The sequence below is a fragment of the Hippocampus guttulatus genome, chromosome 4, assembly GCF_054856545.1.
Source record: "Hippocampus guttulatus isolate MCC_2025c chromosome 4, RoL_Hgut_1.0, whole genome shotgun sequence".
NCBI classification, from domain to species: domain Eukaryota; kingdom Metazoa; phylum Chordata; class Actinopteri; order Syngnathiformes; family Syngnathidae; genus Hippocampus; species Hippocampus guttulatus.
This window is the reverse complement of record NC_141264.1, coordinates 10,112,130-10,131,657: the sequence shown is the minus strand read 5'-3', so window position 1 is coordinate 10,131,657 and position 19,528 is coordinate 10,112,130. Positions and strand designations below refer to the sequence as shown.

The window sequence follows — 19,528 nt, the reverse complement described above, 5'->3', positions numbered from 1 at the left end:
ATGCGCACCAATCTGCACAGCCGCATTGGGTCGTGCCAGGTTGCAACATTGGGGTGCCGTCAAGGCTTGCCCATTTTGCTTGCCTATGTTTTGATATATGCATACCTGTCAACTCATACGGTTTAGCCATAGTTCATACGGATTTTGTGGTGAATCTTACGTATATGGCCGTATCGCACAAATCATACGGATTCTGAAAATTTCCGTCCCCCCCCCCCCCCCCCTAACAGGTAGTTCTGTTTGCTTTTGCCCAGAATGGTGCGAGTCTACTCGAATGCTTTCATTTCCGGTAACTTTCCAGTAAATCACATGGTTCATAGTTGAAAACAGCAGAGTATTCATTGCATTACATTAACCAGACATTGTATTATGGAGATCTACAATAAATATCATCAAAATTTCGTGGGTTTTTTTCTGCCGTTATTTTGACATATAAAATGTTTTGGTATGTTATAAGGATTTTTTGCTCTTTATAAGGATTTTTTTGGTAGTTTATACAGGTTGGCGCTCCGAAAAGTTGGCAGGTATGTATATGCTTGTGTACAATGTTGAATTTACGGTGCGTGATGAATCCTGATATTCCTGCGGCCCGACTTTATATAGGCACCAGCATTTTTGAAACCCTGATCATTATTTTACAATTGTTGCGTTCTCAAGAAAAGCAGGTAATTAACTATCATACAACATGCATCCAGGGCACCCAACAACATTACACTTTTAAGAGATATTTGTTCTCTTGTCTATTTTTGCCGGCACTGGAACACACACTCCGGAACCTGACATACATATATTTCACAAGTACTGCAGAATAAATCCCTTACCATCAAATGTTTAAAAAAGATCGGTTGTATTTCATTTTAGTCTTATTCTAATTGCATTAAAATGTAGTAACAGGGTTGCGAATGGGCGTTTTATTTAATTTTAGTCTTATTCTAATTGCATTAAAATTTATTAAAATTAAATTTATTATTAAAGGATTACAAGCTTCTCACTGGCCAAGACCAAATATATTATAAATAGACATATTTTTACTTGCAAACTCATTTTTTAATTATTTGCTGTTCACATTATCATATCATACAACACCATGTATTTTTGGATAATCAATCTGGACTTGCTACTGTGATGCCCTGAACGGTGAACATCAGAGGTCGTTTATTTTTAAGAATACTTAACGTTGTTGGAACGTTCCGGATACGCTTCATCACTTTATCACTCAGTACATGTAGGCCTAAAGAGGGAGCAGCAGAGGGAGACTCGGTCCCACTTCTACAGCAGAAGGCAGGTGAGATGTTATTGAATAGAAGGGCCTCTTGAAATAAACCACACCCTGATATCTGGGGGGGACAACATAATTATTTCTGTTACTGCAAACTTAGTCAAGACTGTTACGTTGAGTGTCACTAATATAGCTCATGCAAAAACTACTGGGCCAGTTTTTATAAATGGGATGGACAACGAGGAAACAATCACCCTTTGTGTGACAAAAGAGCAAATCCAAAATTCGGTAGTTTGTATTTATATCCTTACCAATACAATATATAGAGTAATTTGTGTCCTTTTTTTTTTTTAATTCCTCTTTATCATTATACTGTGTTTGATGAGTTGGAGACTATTCCAGCTGAGCTGGGCAAGAGGCAAGAGCTACAACCTGAACTGGTCTCCAGGCAGTTGCAGCAATATAGAACAAATCCTCTGCTCGCTTGGGATGGGGACTAAGGTGATTATAATGGCTTGGAAGATCCATGTGTGCATGTGACTGAAACTTCATTATTTCCATTTATTGGATGAGGCAAAAGCCGGCAGAACATTGATGCTATTTAGCCATTGTCCCGTAAGAACTGTTGGCCCTTGTGTGTGCATTCTCCCTTGCCATATTAATTCCAACCTCTGTCCACATCCTGATGTTATCAGCCCCTCTTGTTTTCCTTCTTCCTGGCCTCCCCTTTCGTTCAACTTCTCCTTCGATGGTCATTTGTAGTTACACTATCTGGAAGCAAGTTCCATTGTCTCTTCATACAGGTCTTCTTTTCTCCCTTTTCTCTCTCTAACTGGGCAAGCAGTCTGCCATTCTCTATACTTCTCCCGTTTGGCAAACACACAATTGGTCTTGTCCTTCCAACTGACCTGTAGCATTCTGCACCATACCCACATAATCTTACTCATGTCACCTTGTTTTAAAGTCCAGTGTTCCCCACCATACAAGGTGATGCTCCATACTAAGGATTTCACCTCCTATTCATTTATTTTCAGGCCCATCTCTTTTGCCTTCCACACGCTAATTAGCTGACTGGTGGCATCTCGTGGAAACGCTAATCCAGCACTCATCTCGGGTGTTCAGTCTGTATCAAACCTGACCATGGGGCCAAGATGTTTGACATTGTCTGGTTGGTTGATTCCATTTTTTCCAAGGAAGACTTGCTCTTTGCTTGCGCATCATTACGCATGTCAGATTTTATGTGTTGACACAATTTCTGGCTATACTGCTCCAGAGCTTGTTTGTTTCTACTTTAGAGCCTGCAATCAATGTAGTATCACCAGTGCGGACATTCCATGTTGGTCTACCACCTGCAGTGCAGCCAAGCCTTTCAGCAAAAGTCTCCTTCACCTGTCTGATAATGGCTCAACTTTATTTATAGAGCACTTTAAAACAAGCTGCAAACAAGTTGCTCTACACTGAGCAAAACTTAGTCATACAAGAACAAAGACCGTTAAAACAATAAATTAATAACATTTTTTAAAAAACTGTAAATTAGTATCATAGACATTTCATAGTTAAAGCTCTCTTTCTGTTGAGCACACCACAAAGCTATGAAATGTGTTATGACTGTTCTGAAGACCTGTAACAGGAGTACGGCTCTCCTCACTTTGGAATTAGCTTCCATTTTAAATGTTTTTTTCTGAAAGGTCAGGATTGTCGGTGTCATAATGTGTTTAATGGCCTGATAAAGGGCAGACTATGTGACGCCTTAAAACGCATGGGCGTACAGCCTCTCACACTTCAAACACGAACTGTCATGGTAATTGAGAGAGTGATCATCATGCTATTTGTACTTGTTGAAATTAAATAGGCAAGCACCACAATGTTCACCACGGAGGTGGAAAAATGAAAACTTTACTGACACCGCTGTTGTGTGTGTGTGTGTGTGTGTGTGTGTGTGTGTGTGTGTGTGTGTGTGTGTGTGCGTGTGTGTGTGTGTGCGTGTGTGCGTGTGTGTGTGTGTGTGTGTGTGTGTGTGTGTGTGTGTGTGTGTGTGTGTGTGTGTGTGTGTGTGTGAAAGAGAGAGAGAGCATCGACAATGAAGCTTCAGGTCTCGGGCATTGGAAAGCGGCTGTTTTTTCCGACTGGACAAAGAGGCAGAAAGAGAGATGAGGATAGACGGAAACAGTCGGGTCCACAGCAGTGTCGATCTGCCAAGAGTGGGTGCTTGGAAATTTCCCATCTTAAAGGCAGCCGGGAATAAATCGGTTTTGAATAACATGGAGAGAAAATAAAGGGACGTTTTAAATTAAAGATCCAGACCGGAGATGGAACGGTTGCAATAAATAGTGAGCCCTCCTGTTTGAGCGATTTCCCTGAAGCCACTTTGTCTCAAGAACCGATATCTGCAGTATCATTTTCCCAAGGACAAATTACGTCACATTTTACGTTCGTGTGTACCGTTGTGGTTTCTCATTGCAGATATCTATGAATCGGTTGCAGATATCGGCTCTGTGAATTAGTAGCTATGATATAGCCATTTTGACTCTTGAAGTTCAAGATATCTTTGAACCATCTCAATTCAAGATATCTGCATGTCAAGTTTAAACTACGAAGCAAAATAACATTGAGGCAGCGATTCGAGGATTAGAAATGTTTTAGTTTGTTGAATACGTCAGACATGTTGCTCCAATACAAAAAAAAATCACTGGATGTTGAAAATGTTTTTACTTTAAAAGAAGTAGTAAGTAGACACCAATTAGATTCAAGAGACCCACATGCATCCAATAGTAATACCAAATATCCAACCATTATCCGAACTGTTTATCCTCATGACTGTCAAGGGGGAGCCTACCCGAGCCGTCTTCAGTCAATAGGTAGGATGCACCCGAAACTGGTTGCCCGCCAATAGGAGGGCACACAAAGATGAACATCCATTAACACTCACAACCACACCTATTGGCCCATTCAGAGTGACCACTTAACCTACCGTGCATTTTGGGGGAATTTACGAGTAAACTCATGGAAAACAGCTTTCCTTTGATTGATTGCTTTCGACATGTGGCCGTCTTTTGGCCACCATGTCTCTTCATTGTGTGTGCTGCATTGAAATTCAGCGTGCCGTCGGTGTAGTTGTGGGCAGCCATGGTACCCTTTGAGGCGGCCGTGGCAGGCCACAACTACACAACACGTGGCACACTTGCCCTGTCTTGTGTGTCTAGTCAGTACCTGGGCCTGGCTGTGTTGTGTATGTTGTCTTGTGTGTTTGTCTGCCCCATGTCTTTTGGTAGCACTGTCATTTGGTTAGGGCAACAAATCAGTCCTTTTCCATCACCATCAACCATTCATTGATGGAATGATTAGTTTAAAAGAGCACAATTTTGGATTAAAAAAAAAAGTTAATTGGGAGAATCAAATGTCATCAATATATTCATGATTCAAGCACATTACATCATCTTAAAGAATGTTGCAAACAAAATGTCACTTTTGTGACACTTATGTTTCAGCACTGCGAGACTTTGCACAAAGATTCCAACACAGAGTAGATGAAGCTATTTCTTGCGCACACTGTCACGTTCACCTCGCCCCTTTGCCATCAAGACTAATTAAGTGGTAGAAAAAATGGCCAATTCGGGAGTGATTTGTCTTTTTTTTTTTTTTCATGCCCCGTGTTCACACTCTCTAAGGGAGTGGAGCATGCCACTCAACAGTCCTCTGCCTATTTATAGCTGGAAGGGATGGGTGGGGGGGATCGTCTGTAAATTCAGACACCCCCCCCCTCCCCTGGATGTTCCGTTGAAGTCATAAGCCTGACCTCTAACCCATGAGCTGGACCGCTGCACTACCCATGTTGAACTTGGGCAGGCACGCATGCTTGGACGCATTATCCCGCACTCCTGCCTCTGACAGAGGTATGTGATGGATTAGGAGCTGAGGGGGGACTGACATGCATAAACAGGAACAAGAGCAACTGATCTTCAAGTTATGTCAGCCAGCACCTCTTCGGACATCTGGTGTGTCACCGTGGAAAACCTCAACTAAACATAGAGTTATTGCTAAAACCTGGTGTTATTATTATTATTATTGTTGTTGTTGGATGATGATTGTTGGAATAAATGTAATTCTGTTATCCCATAATTACTCTGAGTGTAACTACAAAACCTTTGTTCCAGAGTGCGATTTCGCAAATACCTCATTTACAATGGGGTAGGTTTATTAAGGGAGACTTGTCGGCCTGTGAGAGCCCAGACGGCTCCTGTTCTGGCTCTTAAGTTAACATCCTTTTGTTAAGTTAATGGCTTCTGATCAAATTAACTGTTGATTGTGAGAAGATAACTTCAACCCCAGGACATAATGTGAGGGACATCCACAGCTGTGTTCGCGGATCACCGACCTCCAGCAGGAGCCGTCTGACACCTCAGGAATGAACTGTGTGTTCTCATTGAAATACTCCTCGACTGAAAGTGTTGTGAAATGTGCAAATACTCCCCACGCCCATGAGAAGATCGTGTATCAGGGACATCCTTTCAATAAATGCAAGGAGACAAACGCTGTCTCTTCAGAGTTGCCTCGGAACCTGTAACGGTTTACATGGCAGAGCCAGCTGCAGAGCTGCCCCGAGATTGTGAACCGAGACATGTTTTAGCGCACTCTCTCTTCCTACTCCTGATGTATTCTTTGCATCAGATTACCATCATAAACCTAACAACGAGAATCTGAGCCATGTCATTTCGGTTGCGACGTGCTGACAAAGCACTTAAGATGTGTCAGCGTGTTCTGCACAGCCACTAAAAGTGCGCTGTCTTAAGCAATGCATTCATGGTTGAGCTGCATATGTCAAAATGTGGTTCAGTGGCACAACGTTGACACTGTGATTCCAGACACAATAGAGGGTGACAGTCCAAATACCAACGATTGCCACCTTGGACCAGTCGCGCTGGCATCGGTCCCTTAGAGGCACACATAAACAACAGTGTGGCCATCAAGTCTCGTACAAATACAAAACCGGAACCAAACAACAATTCTCATGTCTACAATAAACAGTGATTGATCATGAGCACAAAATTATTTCACTTCTATTGTTCAATTTACTTGATGCTCTGTGAACTGCTTTGGAAATTACCAGTATGGTTAAATGTTAAAGAGCATGCTTCATTTCAAAAGTTGCTCACTCACGTTTATTGTGCTTTTTGCTGTTACATCCAGACATTGAATTTGCTGCGTGAATTTTTTAATGTTGTTTCACCTCATTATAGGTGCATCTTCACTAATTGTACTGACTGGACAGTTGACTGATATTTGTTTTGTTGAAATATTGCATATCGGCTGTAAAATTTCAGCGTTCACACGTTTTTGGCAGGCTCACATCCTTCCCTGCTCTCCAAGAAAATGCCACAAGATCAAATGTGGCTAAGGTATGGAAAAAGTCCACACGTGTCATGACGCCTGTGACCACGCACCCGACGCGCCCCTATCCCGGCTGCTTGGACTGCACACCCTTTACGCACGCTGAGCGCACGGATAGTGCGCGGCCACGCATGGGGGGGTCTCTCCCTTTTCCGAGTCGACCTTGGCCTCTTCGCCCACACGGGAAACTCTACTACTCTGGCAAACCCTCCCGGTCCCCCTCAAGCCTCCCCACCCCCATTTCCCTCCCTCTACCTTTCATGTGAAGAAAGAGCGCAGCGTTACGTCAGACAGTGCGCGGTAAGCGAGAGCGCGTCTTAGAGGGTATTAGTGGCCACTGCTGCCAAACTCCGCTTGGGGCAGCTCACCACTTTACTGCGGCCAATGCACGTCAAGTCAAGCTTTTAAAAAAAAAAAAAGCGGCGCTATGTGGTAAGTCAACTATCCATTCCTGCTCTTTTGCTACCCACGCCGATTTCCTCACATGGCATGTCTCTATTGCTGGTACAATTGACAAAGTGCCACACGGTGTATGGTGTGTGCAGATAACACAAGAAAAGAGAGCATATACCATTACATCGTGATGGCATGATGAAGCAGCAACAGAGTCGTTTGGCGCACAGAGCTTTCTGCAGTATTTCTTGGTGTTTGTTTTTTTGCTGATCTCAAAAACAACATGCCTCACGCTCGAAATAGGAACCCTAGCCCCATTCCAGAGGTAACATGGGACACGGGCTTGAAGGAGATGAACGAGACGTGGAAAGGAGCGATCGCGTGTCTCGGGGTGGCCGTCTTCTTTGTAATGACCATTGGGATCATATACTGGCAAGTGGTGGACCAGCCCAACAAGAACTGGATCCTTAAGGGGACTTTGAGCGGATTGATCTGGGAAAGAAGAACCCACTCGCTCGTGATCCAGACCCTGACGGAGGACAAGACCTACGTGGAGATAGACGTCGGGAACGTGGGGAACCCTGACCTGGAGGTGCCCTTCGTGAGGAACTTGTGCTGGCTCAACAAGACCGAGTTCTGCTACACGTGGGACGCGGTGGCCGAGATCAAAATCTCCCTGGATGTGAATGAGGACACGGAGACCGAGTGCTACAGTATGACATGGACGCCGGTGCAGTGCCATGTGCAGCTTAAGGTAGGTTTCCTCTCACTCTCGTTCGTGTTCATGCAGAAAGGGTTTGCGCTTCTCATTTAACGTGCATGCCCGAAAGCAGAGAACAATGTTTGTTTGTTTTTTGGATTATTTGTAAAGTTAAATTTGCAGCAACATAAATCCACTCACCCGCCAAAGTAACACATATACCTGCACAGTCTAATGTGAGAGTGGTGGGAACTCAAGCTCAGTCATAGCCTCAGCTGCAAGGCAACTGCTTCACTGGCTTTTTGAATCATGTTTGGTGTTGTATCATGTAATTTATTTTTTGTCCCCAGTAAAAGCAAATAGCTCATTTAGCTTCTCAGACAGAAAACGTTTGACGAAACACTCATCTCGTAAGAACCAATCAATGAAAGAAAATATGCCTATAAAAGATAATAATGCCATTTGAGATAGCTGTATTTAATTGATAATAATAAACGACAATGTGTGTATTATCCTGGGTAGGGTTTTTTGCATTTGTGTACAATTTAACTAAATCCTAATGAGAGCGTTTTACTCACTCATTGAGCTACAATTAAGGAAAGCAAAATATAAATGGTCTGATGATCCCTGGTCTGATGTAATATTGCACACCATGGCAAACTGTAATTTCTAAAACAATCTCAGTTTAAAACACTGTATTGTGCCAGTGTCAATCAGAATTAAGCATTATTATCTTACATCGTATCAGCAGATCTTTTTAAAAATTCGGCTCCTGTTAGAGGTGTGCCATGAGTGTACAGCTGCATTGCATTGTGTGATTGTGTTTGAATGCTACGATGTATATAATCATAATTTTCTGTTCATTTAAAGCATATACACACAGGTATATATATATATATATATATATATATATATATATATATACTGTATATATACAGTATATATAGATATAGATATAGATATATAGAAATACTGTAGATGGCAACAATCCACTGTTATTATGTTTTAAGTCTTCTATATAACTGTATAGACACTTCAAGCATGCCGTATCAAATCATTTATGTGTTTAACAAGACTAGCACATATTGTACTTTCCCTCGGCTTAATTCTCAAAGACATTTCACTGTTGGCATGCTCGGTGAGGTTAATCTGTCCCCACCACTATAACTCCCTGTCATGTGGCGTGATTGCTTGGGCTCAGAAAATCTTTCCAAACACACAATTTCCAAAATCCTGCTGGGTGCCACTCAGCTGACCACTTGGCAGCCCTTCGACAAGTCTTGAATAGGGCTCAGACCTATATAACATAAAAGAGATGTCTGTTTTTGTCTCAGAAAAAAAAGTTGACAAAGAAAGTACAAAAAGATATTTTCTGTATGTGGCAACATTTTTGGTTGTTGTGTTTTCATACATGACAACTTCTTGGGCCTGTCAGGACTGCTTCTCCATGACAAACGTATCCTGGTATGGCGGCGCCAGTGTCAACGGTCAGACGTGGCCTATAAATGATCAAAACGCCACCATGCAGCCCTTCGTTGTCAGCGATCTCAAGGAGAATCCCTTCGGTTACGGCTCGGCTCTCGAGCGATACTTCCTTGGCTCGTCAGGTAAGAGCTCGTACTTTAAATCATTCCAATCACTCAACATGTTATGTTCATGCACTATTGGACTTAAACCTTAATTGCGACACAGCCTTTTGTGCATCATGGTGCGCTTAAGAAATATGACCCCACCTCAGGGAACACACAAAGCGTGGTGTGAATGCCAGGGTGTGGCGTAACCCCCCTCAGATTTTTATGTGCATTCCACCTCCCCACCTCGCATTACAAACGTGTTGGTTTGTGTGCAAGTGTAGACAAATAATGTGGATGGAAAAAGCACACTCAAAATATAACCCAGTGACCCATAAATAGACTGAAAAAACGTACTGTCCGTGACATGTTGATTTATTAATTTAGAGATTACACTATAAAGAAAAACCAGTAGCCATTTGCATGTGAAATCAATTCTTACATACATCGTGGTAATTGCCTTTTGTCGCTATTAAAAGAATAGGCTGAATGGGAGTCCTTTTATTTTAGAGGTGTTCAATTTTTATCCTGGTGGTAAAAAGGGGGTTATGTGGGCCATGGGTGGACATGAATGGTTTAATGTGGCTGATGAGGAACACGTGGTGCATGTGAGACTTGGAATTGTGGTAATAAAAACAATGTATGTACAGTAAATGTCACACTGCTGTTCAATGATTAAAGCTTTTTGTAATGTGACAAAAGTCAGGTCGAAGTTGATTACTCAATGACAACAAACTTGTATGCCCCAATTTCATAAAAACATACAGTACATATACTGTGACAAACCAAAACAAATAAAATCTAATGATAAAATATACAATTCACTTTTATGTTGAGTATACTCATTGGAATTAATGGGAGCCCTGCGTAAAGTTTGCTTTGCCATGCCGGCGTGATATTATCTTCAATAACATCCATCCATTATCTAATCCGCTTATCCTCACGAGGGTTGTGGGCGTGCTGGAACCTCTGCCAGCTGTTTTCAGGCAGTAGGTGCTTTACACCAGTAACTGGTTTGTTTCAAAGCATATTGTATTCAAAGATTGGATTGGATTGGATAAACTTTATTGTCAAATTGTCAAAGACGTGACATTGTGTTCAAAAAAATATTCACTGTTCCTATTTCACTTGTGCTTTTATTGTATTTCCAAAGAGACTCGTATATTTTGCAATTGATTGTACTACTGGTCTCATATGTGCTAAAAAATGTCCACACACTTGTAGCATAGTAGGGCCCTATGCTGGACTGTGACAATAGTTCCAGTTTCTTTTGTCAGGTGGTGACTGTTAGGACGTATTTTTAATATCAGTAAGTATTCCTTGAGGGGCGGCCCGGTAGTCCAGTGGTTAGCACGTCGGCTTCACAGTGCAGAGGTACCGGGTTCGATTCCAGCTCCGGCCTCCCTGTGTGGAGTTTGCATGTTCTCCCCGGGCCTGCGTGGGTTTTCTCCGGGTGCTCCGGTTTCCTCCCACATTCCAAAAACATGCATGGCAGGCTGATTGGACGCTCTAAATTGTCCCTAGGTGTGAGTGTGGGCGTGGATGGTTGTTCGTCTCTGTGTGCCCTGCGATTGGCTGGCAACTGGTTCAGGGTGTCCCCCGCCTACTGCCCGGAGACGGCTGGGATAGGCTCCAGCACCCCCCGCGACCCTAGTGAGGATCAAGCGGTTCGGAAAATGGATGGATGGATGGAAGTATTCCTTGAAATAACATTTTGCAGACGAAGTTGAAGGACCATATTTTCATGCCCGTCGCAAATCTGGCGAAAAGCCGCAGTCTAATGCATGTGGGGAGTTTTCTTTCTTTTGATGTTTGTGTAGACTCGCACAGCACAAAGGGGACATTTGCACCATTGTGTGCCATTGTGGGATGGAACACAGTCGACTCCTGGCAAATTGAAGCAGATCTCCTCGTTCCTTTTAAAATCATGGTGGTCGTTGTGCACCCGGCCCTTGATGATGCGGAAGCAGAAATTGACTCCATGGGGTCAATACATGAGATTGGCATGCTCAAAATGCTTTTATAAAGGTAAACTGCAAGATTTCCCCTGGCAGATGATGCTGTTGGACGTGCATGTGACATGGGTAAATGGAGACTGCCTTGCACCCCGATCACGCATCTATATGTGAATGCCCATTAACATAACAATGTAAGAAATAACAAAAATGGACATACGTGTTTTTCATAGGACAGCTTTGATAGGCTCACCCCCCACTGAAGACAAAGCATACATGAATGCACACACTTAGACGTTTGGGGTGTTATGTAATACAGTAGCAGGCTGAACAAGGTGTCACATGCCTAACCTCTCCAACTTTAAAGAGGGCAACCCCATAAGCCTTTGTTTCTTAGTTTAGCTTTGCAGAGAAAGAATAAAAACAAATGTCACGAAGGAAGCATTCACAGACATATAAAAGTGAACAGCTCCAGTTAGAGGAAAGCACTGGGAACAATATGTTCACTTGAATAGTTTTTTTTTAAAGTACGGTACTCAAAATGATTTTCAGTTCCTGATCTTTACAAAAGTCACTGTAATGACGAAGCTATGATAATAAATAATCAACAATATTCTTTTAATATAACATATTTCAAACTTTCCAACTGGAGAATCACACAAAATGCAATGACCATAATTATGCTTAATCATGACTCGTTTAAATGGGAGGATTCTGCGGGGTGTTCTCTGAATCAGCCTCCAACTTCAAACCAGATTTTGAAACAATTGTTTGATTTGAATGTACTGTTATGGTAATGAGCCATTGTAGGGTCAAAGTTACTTTGGAAGCATCAAATGTCAGTTAATCAATGTTAAATTGCAATCACATTTTGTATAAAACAATAAAACCCAGTCGCTGATGGTGTAATGGGAGACTCACCTGACTTGTGAGCGGGCAGCGGGAGATTAGTTCCCACTCAGCGACGGTGTGCATGTGGGTGTGAATGGTTGTTTGTCTTTTCAGGCCCCCTGTGACTGATTGGTGACCAGTTCAGGGGTGTAGTCTGCCTTCCGCTAAAAGTCAACTGGGATAGGCTCCAGCTTCCCCCCGTGACCCTGTTCGGGATAAGCGGTGTTGAAAATGGATGGATGGATGGACAAAAAAGCTCTCATAACTGTAATGACAAAGGCATAACGTTTGGGCAAGTGGCTTTGCAGATTTGCCTCTCACTTTTTACCCTTTTAACATTCTAAATTTTCCCATACGTGTGGAAAGAAATTCAGCACTGTTGTGAAATAAACATTTTTAAAAAAGCATTCTAACTTAGATAAGTAGTGTTGGGCATGATACTCTGAAATAGTAATTAGTTACAGTTATAAATGACTTCTCCCAAAAAGTAAGAGAATTACAAACTCAGCTACTATGACTGTAAAAGTAATGAGTTACTCAGCAAAGTAATTATGGTGTTTTTCTATTGTGTTCTATCGACAGTGTAAATGACGTCTAATAGCTTTATGAATAAGAAAAACAATATAGTTTAGAACATTTGGTAATGATTCCAACTCAACAGATTGCAACTTGCGACATGCATCGAAACAAAAATGCATAAAAATTAAAACTAGAAAATAAATAACATTAACACACTGCATTAAAGTCCGAAACTAAGACACGCAAACATAAATGTAAATGTAATTAGAAATAAAGGAAAATCTATGATATAATGTTCTCTGTATTTGTACATTATTGCACAGTATTCTGAGCTTTGTCCAATACTTAAACATTCAGCAGGAACAAACATGTTTATAGGGATATGAATTCACTGCTATATGGTATCCGCAGGTTGTTCAATACTTGGGACAGACACAGTCATTTCCAAGCAACCAAGTCCATTATTATTGGTAACATGAACTGACTTCCTCACCAGTATGCACAATCACCGCTCAATGTTGTGCACACACTCGGAATTGCACTTGTGTGCACAACTTAGCCCTCACTGATTAAACTCACATACACAGGCCACAGCACGCGCATTTGCCGCCTGTGTTCTTTAAGAAGAAAGGCATCGTTCCCCAAAACAAAATTCACATATATCCAGAACCAACACGCGCCACATCCGTAACACATGCAGGTTTTGCTGAGCTTAATTGACTTGTTTTCGTATTTTCAGACATCAACGTGGCCATGGGTAGAAGAAATGTGCTCATGAATTTCGGTGGCGATTGGTCGAAATGTCCTTACATTAAGCCACGATAAGCTTTTTCTCTATAGTGAATGTCTATGAGGAGGAAAAAGATGGATGCCCATAAAATTCAAAATACTGTTGTCGATTGTTTTGGTATTTGCAGAGGTTGAAGTGAGCATAAGTGGAGACATGCATATGAATTTTGGTAACGACTGGTTGTAGTTTTCTGACGCTTAGCCACGCTAAGCAGTTTTACATGTTACAGTGTTTTAAACTGTTTCCACCGCCATTGGTAACGTCGTTATACTTATCCACAACGTTATTACCAACCCTGTGGATGAGTCATGGGACGTGAGCATGTTGGAGTCGTACCGCCTTGAATGTAAGTGAACTTAATGTAAAAAATATCCCTCATCAATACTCTTATTCATCTCTTCGTCAAACATGCTGAAATAAGTGTTGCAAAAAAGTCCCCACACAAACAAAAACACTTGCAGAGTTAATCCTTTCAGGCTGGCTAGACTGAGCTCTTGCAATATTTGCTGACATAATGCATAGTTCAAAGTCCAGAGTGCAATTCCAGAAGTGTCTTTTCTTGACCCGTGAGAACTGGCTGTGAGTCTGCCCAACAAGAAATGAATGTTGATGCAATTACATTTACCGGTATTTATTTATTGCAGCTTTTAATGTCAGTCAGATAATTTGATGGTAAATATGCCACTTTGTTTGGCTCATAAATGTTCCGTACAAATCAGCCTCTTAGGTCAGTGGCTCACCAGCCATGATATGCGCCACATGTCACAGTACTGTACATACATGTACACAATATGACAGAAAAACTAAAGTGGTGTATGCATACTGTATCTTTCAAATTTAACATTGAACTTTTGCAATTTGTGACACATTAGAACATGTATTTACTGCATCTGCATCATCAGCAAAATATTTTTTCCGATGTTCTCATATTGATGTGTTTGCATGTGTTTTGCGTGGGTTTTGTCCTGGTACACTGAGCCCCTCCCACATTCCAAAAACATGCACGTTTATTCTAAATTATCTACAGGTGTGAATGTGAGTTGGAGGGCGTTTGTCTATGATTGACAGTCCGGAAAATGATGGGTGAAAAGTCGAGTGTGTCTTGCCCAGGGCACGCTTTAGTTAAATATCACATTTCATATACAAGGTAACTGAATGTGCTTCACATCATTAAAAGTACAACATTTAAAAGCATTTACAAACTAAAGAACTAAATACGTCTAGAAGCAAAGTGCAGAAATAAAAGGTGGCTACTGTTGGGGGAAGAATGGGCTCCTCTTCCCCGCGTGTTCGTTGAATTTCGGACGAGGAGAATGGTGATAAACCAAATAAAGGCTGGAGGCGATGAACAGTTCCTTCGAAGGGTTTACTTTATTTTTCTGCAGTTTACGAATCGATTCGGGCTCCTGAGGGGTCCAGATTTGAATCAGGAAGCGTAAAAGAAACACATTCATGAGATTATATAGAGACGATATGATAATGAGAGGCGGGGAGGTACGCCTCTCATGCAAATCCCCGAAACAAAGAAAGTAACATGTCATCTGACCCGGTGTGGCTGGAAGAAGTTGGGAGCAGTGAGGTGAGACCAGACCACCACTACCCACCATTTGGTGTGATGGCAGGAACACAGATACTTGAGATAACAGTTCCTCTTTTGATGTTAAACATGTCCTGTGGAGGGGGGCCCTAAAGTGGTGGGGGTCGAGGGGCACTAAAGGTGATTGTAAAAACAGTGAGCAGGAAATACCTTCAACAGCATTCTACATTGTTTCTTTCAAGTGTCTGAACAAACACAACTAACAGAGAGGAATAACACCTTAACCATCAAACCTAACTAAGAAGAGAGGAATAATACAAGAGTATTCCAATTCTAGGAGATGATTGTTACAAGGACGCCAAGCTACGCTGTGGGCAAGGGAAGGTTATACAGCATGACTAAATATGAGCAGAATACAGACTTCACTACCTAAAATGATTAAAAGACTGTACAGTGCAAGAAATTTTTTGGGGGGGAAATGGATTTAAAAAATGCTTTAAAAGAACTCGATTGCAGGTATGGGAGGAAAGCAGTGTTTTTAACCTGCATTTTAAAACATTCACACTTAAAACTGACTTCATTTTCATTTGCAGCATAACAACTAAATGCTACTTCATCATGTTTGCTTTGAACTCTAGCCTTGACTAATTGACCCGAGTCTGCAAACCTCAGAGTCACCTGGGTTAGGCTCCAGCTCACCCATGACACTGCACTAGATAAGTGGTAGAAGATGGATGGATGGAATATTCATACCAGCTTTTCTACCACATCCTGCTCCCCTTTGACTCATTACCTGCACATTAAAAACCCACTCAGTGAACATCCATCCATTTCCTGCCACTTATGCTCAGTGTTCTGCTCAGTGTTACAGAGACGTTGCAGCCTATCCAAACTGAGCTGAGACTGATTGCTCATTGACCACGCTACAAACTGACTGTGTATTAATAATCATAATAATAATAATAATAACAATGTACTGTTCTGATTTACAGAGAAAAATAGACATACTTGTTTGATAGAAAAAAAACTGATGGAGAATTTTTGTTTTATTTTGAGTGTTTTGCCCAGGATAGATCTGACAAAGAGCAATGCTCTTTTGATTAAACAGTAAAAAAAATATTGATCATTCAAATAGACAAAGTGTTGATGGCATCTGGGCACATATCCCAGTCCCAAGCTAAAATGCTGTTAATTTAGGGAAGCAAACATGGAGTTACTTTTGTGTTTGATATCATCTGTTGAACATGTGAGACGCCGTGTTGCTGTGAGGCTTTTCTTCGCTGGCAAAATTGTCACTGTGAAATATATTTTCAATGCAAAGGGGAAGAGGAAAGTGTGCCCGACAACCTAAAAGTGGCTTGTGGAGCAGTTAAAGATAGCAGGGCAGACAGTCAAAGTGAGCAGCGGACTAAAATAAAGACAGAAAACCTAATGAACGTGGTACAGTACTGTAAAGTGAAGACCCAGTGGACGGGTGAAGCAGAGACACAAAAAAGATGCTCTAAAGTAGACTGTGACATTTGATCGTGAGGCCAACTCGAAGAGCTTATTGATCCATCTGTCTTTATCCATACAAAAACAGGAAGGCTACCGAAGAGGCAGAATTCACCCAATGGTCAACAGCATCAAGCCTACTGTATATTTTGCAACGGTTGGTCCTGATGGGGCACTTTAAGGACGTATTGTAACCAGTGGCGTGCAAAGGTGTGTTGATGCCCAGGGCCACCATCAGTGATGATGTTCAATGGCAACTAAAGCCCCTTTCCCACTGGACCGGTTCCACGAAAACCGTGTTTCCGCCCTGTGTAGTTGCTTTTCCATTATAATTTTTCAGGGCTGTGCGGCTACATTGCAACTGTTCTTCAGAATTTCTTGCAACGTGGTTTGAGAATGCATGCCAATACTGTCACTGCCACAGTCATCTGATTATGGGAGGAATTTAGCCATTCTAAAAATAAAAATAAAACTCAATTTTTCCTGTGTGGTTTTCTCTGGGTACTTCCATTTCATCCCACATTCCAAAAACATGTGTGGTAGGTTGATGGAACACTCAAAATTGTCCCTAGTTGTGATTGTATGAATGGTTGTTTGTCTATGTGTGCCCTGCGATTTGCTGGCAACCAGTTCAGGGTGTACCTCACCTACTGCCCAAAGACAGCTGGGATAGGTTCCAGCATGCTGCAATGTTCATGGGGATAAGCGTTCAGATTCTCTCTCTCTCTCTTTCTTTCTCTCTCTCTCTCTCTCTCTCTCTCTCTCTCTCTCTCTATATATATATATATTTTATCTTGTCATCCAATTTCATATACATATATTTATTTTGTCATCCATTTTCAATACCACTTATCCTGAAGAGGGTCGCGGGGAGTTGCTGGAGCCTACCCCAGCTGACTACGGGTGGAAGGCAGACTTACACTCGGAACTGGTCGACAATCAGTCACAGAGCACATATAGAGACAAGTGCCCATTCACACCCACGGCCAATCTTCAGAAGCACATATTTCCAGAAAAAAATGGAAGTTGAATTTGAAATCACTTAGAATCTTTGACCTGAAGCATTTCACTGTATTGTTTTCTTGTCTCACTACTAAGCTTGGGCACATACATTATGCCCAGTATAAAGACAAATATAATGCAGTACATACAACAAGGAGACTGAGTGACAAAACAAATGTTGCGTGTCATTCAGAAGGTCACTGAGCAGCTGCCCACTGAAGAGATGCAAAACACTTTAAGAATGACTCATTTAGCCAGCCAGTGCTTTGTTCATCGCGAGCTGTCATCTCCTGTATGCGAGGGCTACTGTAAGAACATTTTCCACAAGTCCAATGGAATGTTTCCATCATGGACTATAAGCAAAATAAATGAATAAATGTATATACATTTTGGTTTACTTCGGAATGTGGACAGACTTTGAATTCTGTTTCTTTTCTAAAAAAAACATAGCATCCATCTTTAGGTAGAAGCTACATTAACATAATGATGTCATGGTGTGGGATGGTAAAGGACCAAAAAAGCAGGGAGAGAGGATGGGCAGGGAGTACTGAAGAAGATGTATTAATAAAAACCACTTGCAGGGGTACGCTGGAAAAACGAAATAAAAAAACACAAACAAAGTCCTGAAAACCACAAGAAACCAAAGTAACAAACAAAAACCTATGGCAGAAATACAAAACAATGCGACAGCAACACAAAGATCCGACAAAGACTGACACAACCCAGAGACCTAAATACAAGCAAACTGACGAGACAACAAGGCAAACTTGAAAAAGACCTAAACGGTTGATGGAGTGATTGTTTGACACAAGGGACCCGGATGACAAGAACAGGTGGAAATAAAACCAAACGAGAAAATCAAAAGCACATGAGGGAACAAAACTAGGGGAAAAAAACCCCCAAATGTAATCTCAACAAAAACAGAATCATGACAAATGATGAATCATCTGATGAGATCAAACTAAAGGAAATAGGATGACTGTATTGGGAACGTTCTTACAATACTGAATTTACCTTATGCAACTTTCGGAAACCAAATTCTCTCACGCTTTGAACATTAAAACAGATCGATGATTGGAACAGAGCCAAGGATAATTAAGTGTGTCACTATATTTCATATATTGGTTTGGAATTTTGGAGCATAATCCAAGTTCTGTGGCCATCAATTTGTTGAGGTTGGGCATTGAGATGAAGTTTCCATTGTAAGGGAATTCGTGCTGAGCACACACATGTGCTTCCATATTTCAAAGTGCATTTTATAATCCCAGTCCAGTTTGTTAGCATGCACAGGTATTGTGCATTATCCGCTATGCATTGAACTGTGACAAGGTAAGACAGCGTGGGCCATCTGGTCCAAAGCAGCGGGGACTCAAATGGCAGTGCTGTCTTCGGGTCCACACGCCACGTTAAATTTGTGTTGACCCCTCCGAAGCCATATCGGGTCAAGCATGGGTCCGGCTCTAAAACAGATGAAGAACAGACTTTTTTATGATACTAAAAATCCTGCAGAAATGAGTGCCCCATTAAAGAGAATGCTGATACTCTCTTAATTGTGTGTAAAAAGTTGATTTGAGTGTTCCCGTGACTTCCCGTGACTTGAGGCTTTCGCCGTTATTATTACCTGCGGATTTGAAGGCCCGCAAACAGTCAGTCAGGCGTATGATTTTTCTTCTGAGGGATGATGGAAAATATTCAGCGGAAGCTTGGAGTGTTTAAGGAATTGTTCTAAAAATAGCTTGCCGCCCCATTTGCTTCCCCTCGAACTCTTGGGGCACACCACTTTGGCTGTAACCCAAGGCTCCAAACCTGCTTCCCTTTCTTTAAATAACCAACAAAGTCCCCCTCGTCTGTGATCGAGGGATACTCTTCACTCAGAGCTGTGTGTTTGTGTTCGACACGACTGCACTTCCATAAATCACAAGTTGTAGCTCTTTTTGAGCGACAGCTTGATAGGCGCTCACCATACCAGTCTTTGAGGTATTCACGTTGTATTGGAATTTTGTGGTCATAAAAAGGAATAAATATACAGCCTCCATTGATTATCTTGTCCAGTTTCCGTGAGGCCCCAC

General features: G+C 41.7%; 1 protein-coding gene across 2 annotated transcripts in view; it reads left to right on the top strand.

Annotated features, from left to right (window-relative positions):
• Positions 1-7,019: 7,019 nt before the first annotated feature.
• LOC147205882 (SITS-binding protein) overlaps positions 7,020-19,528 on the top strand; it is a 35,251-nt gene continuing 22,742 nt past the window's right edge. Inside the window, exons 1-3 of one of the 2 annotated variants that reach the window (XM_086109937.1) lie at positions 7,020-7,039; positions 7,304-7,754; positions 9,136-9,307. In XM_086109937.1, the coding sequence (XP_085966063.1) occupies positions 7,035-7,039; positions 7,304-7,754; positions 9,136-9,307 (628 nt within the window). In that variant the 5' untranslated portion in view covers positions 7,020-7,034. Of the gene's footprint in view, positions 7,040-7,283; positions 7,755-9,135; positions 9,308-19,528 lie in introns of those variants that run through there. The other variant, XM_086109936.1, reaches the window with a different exon arrangement.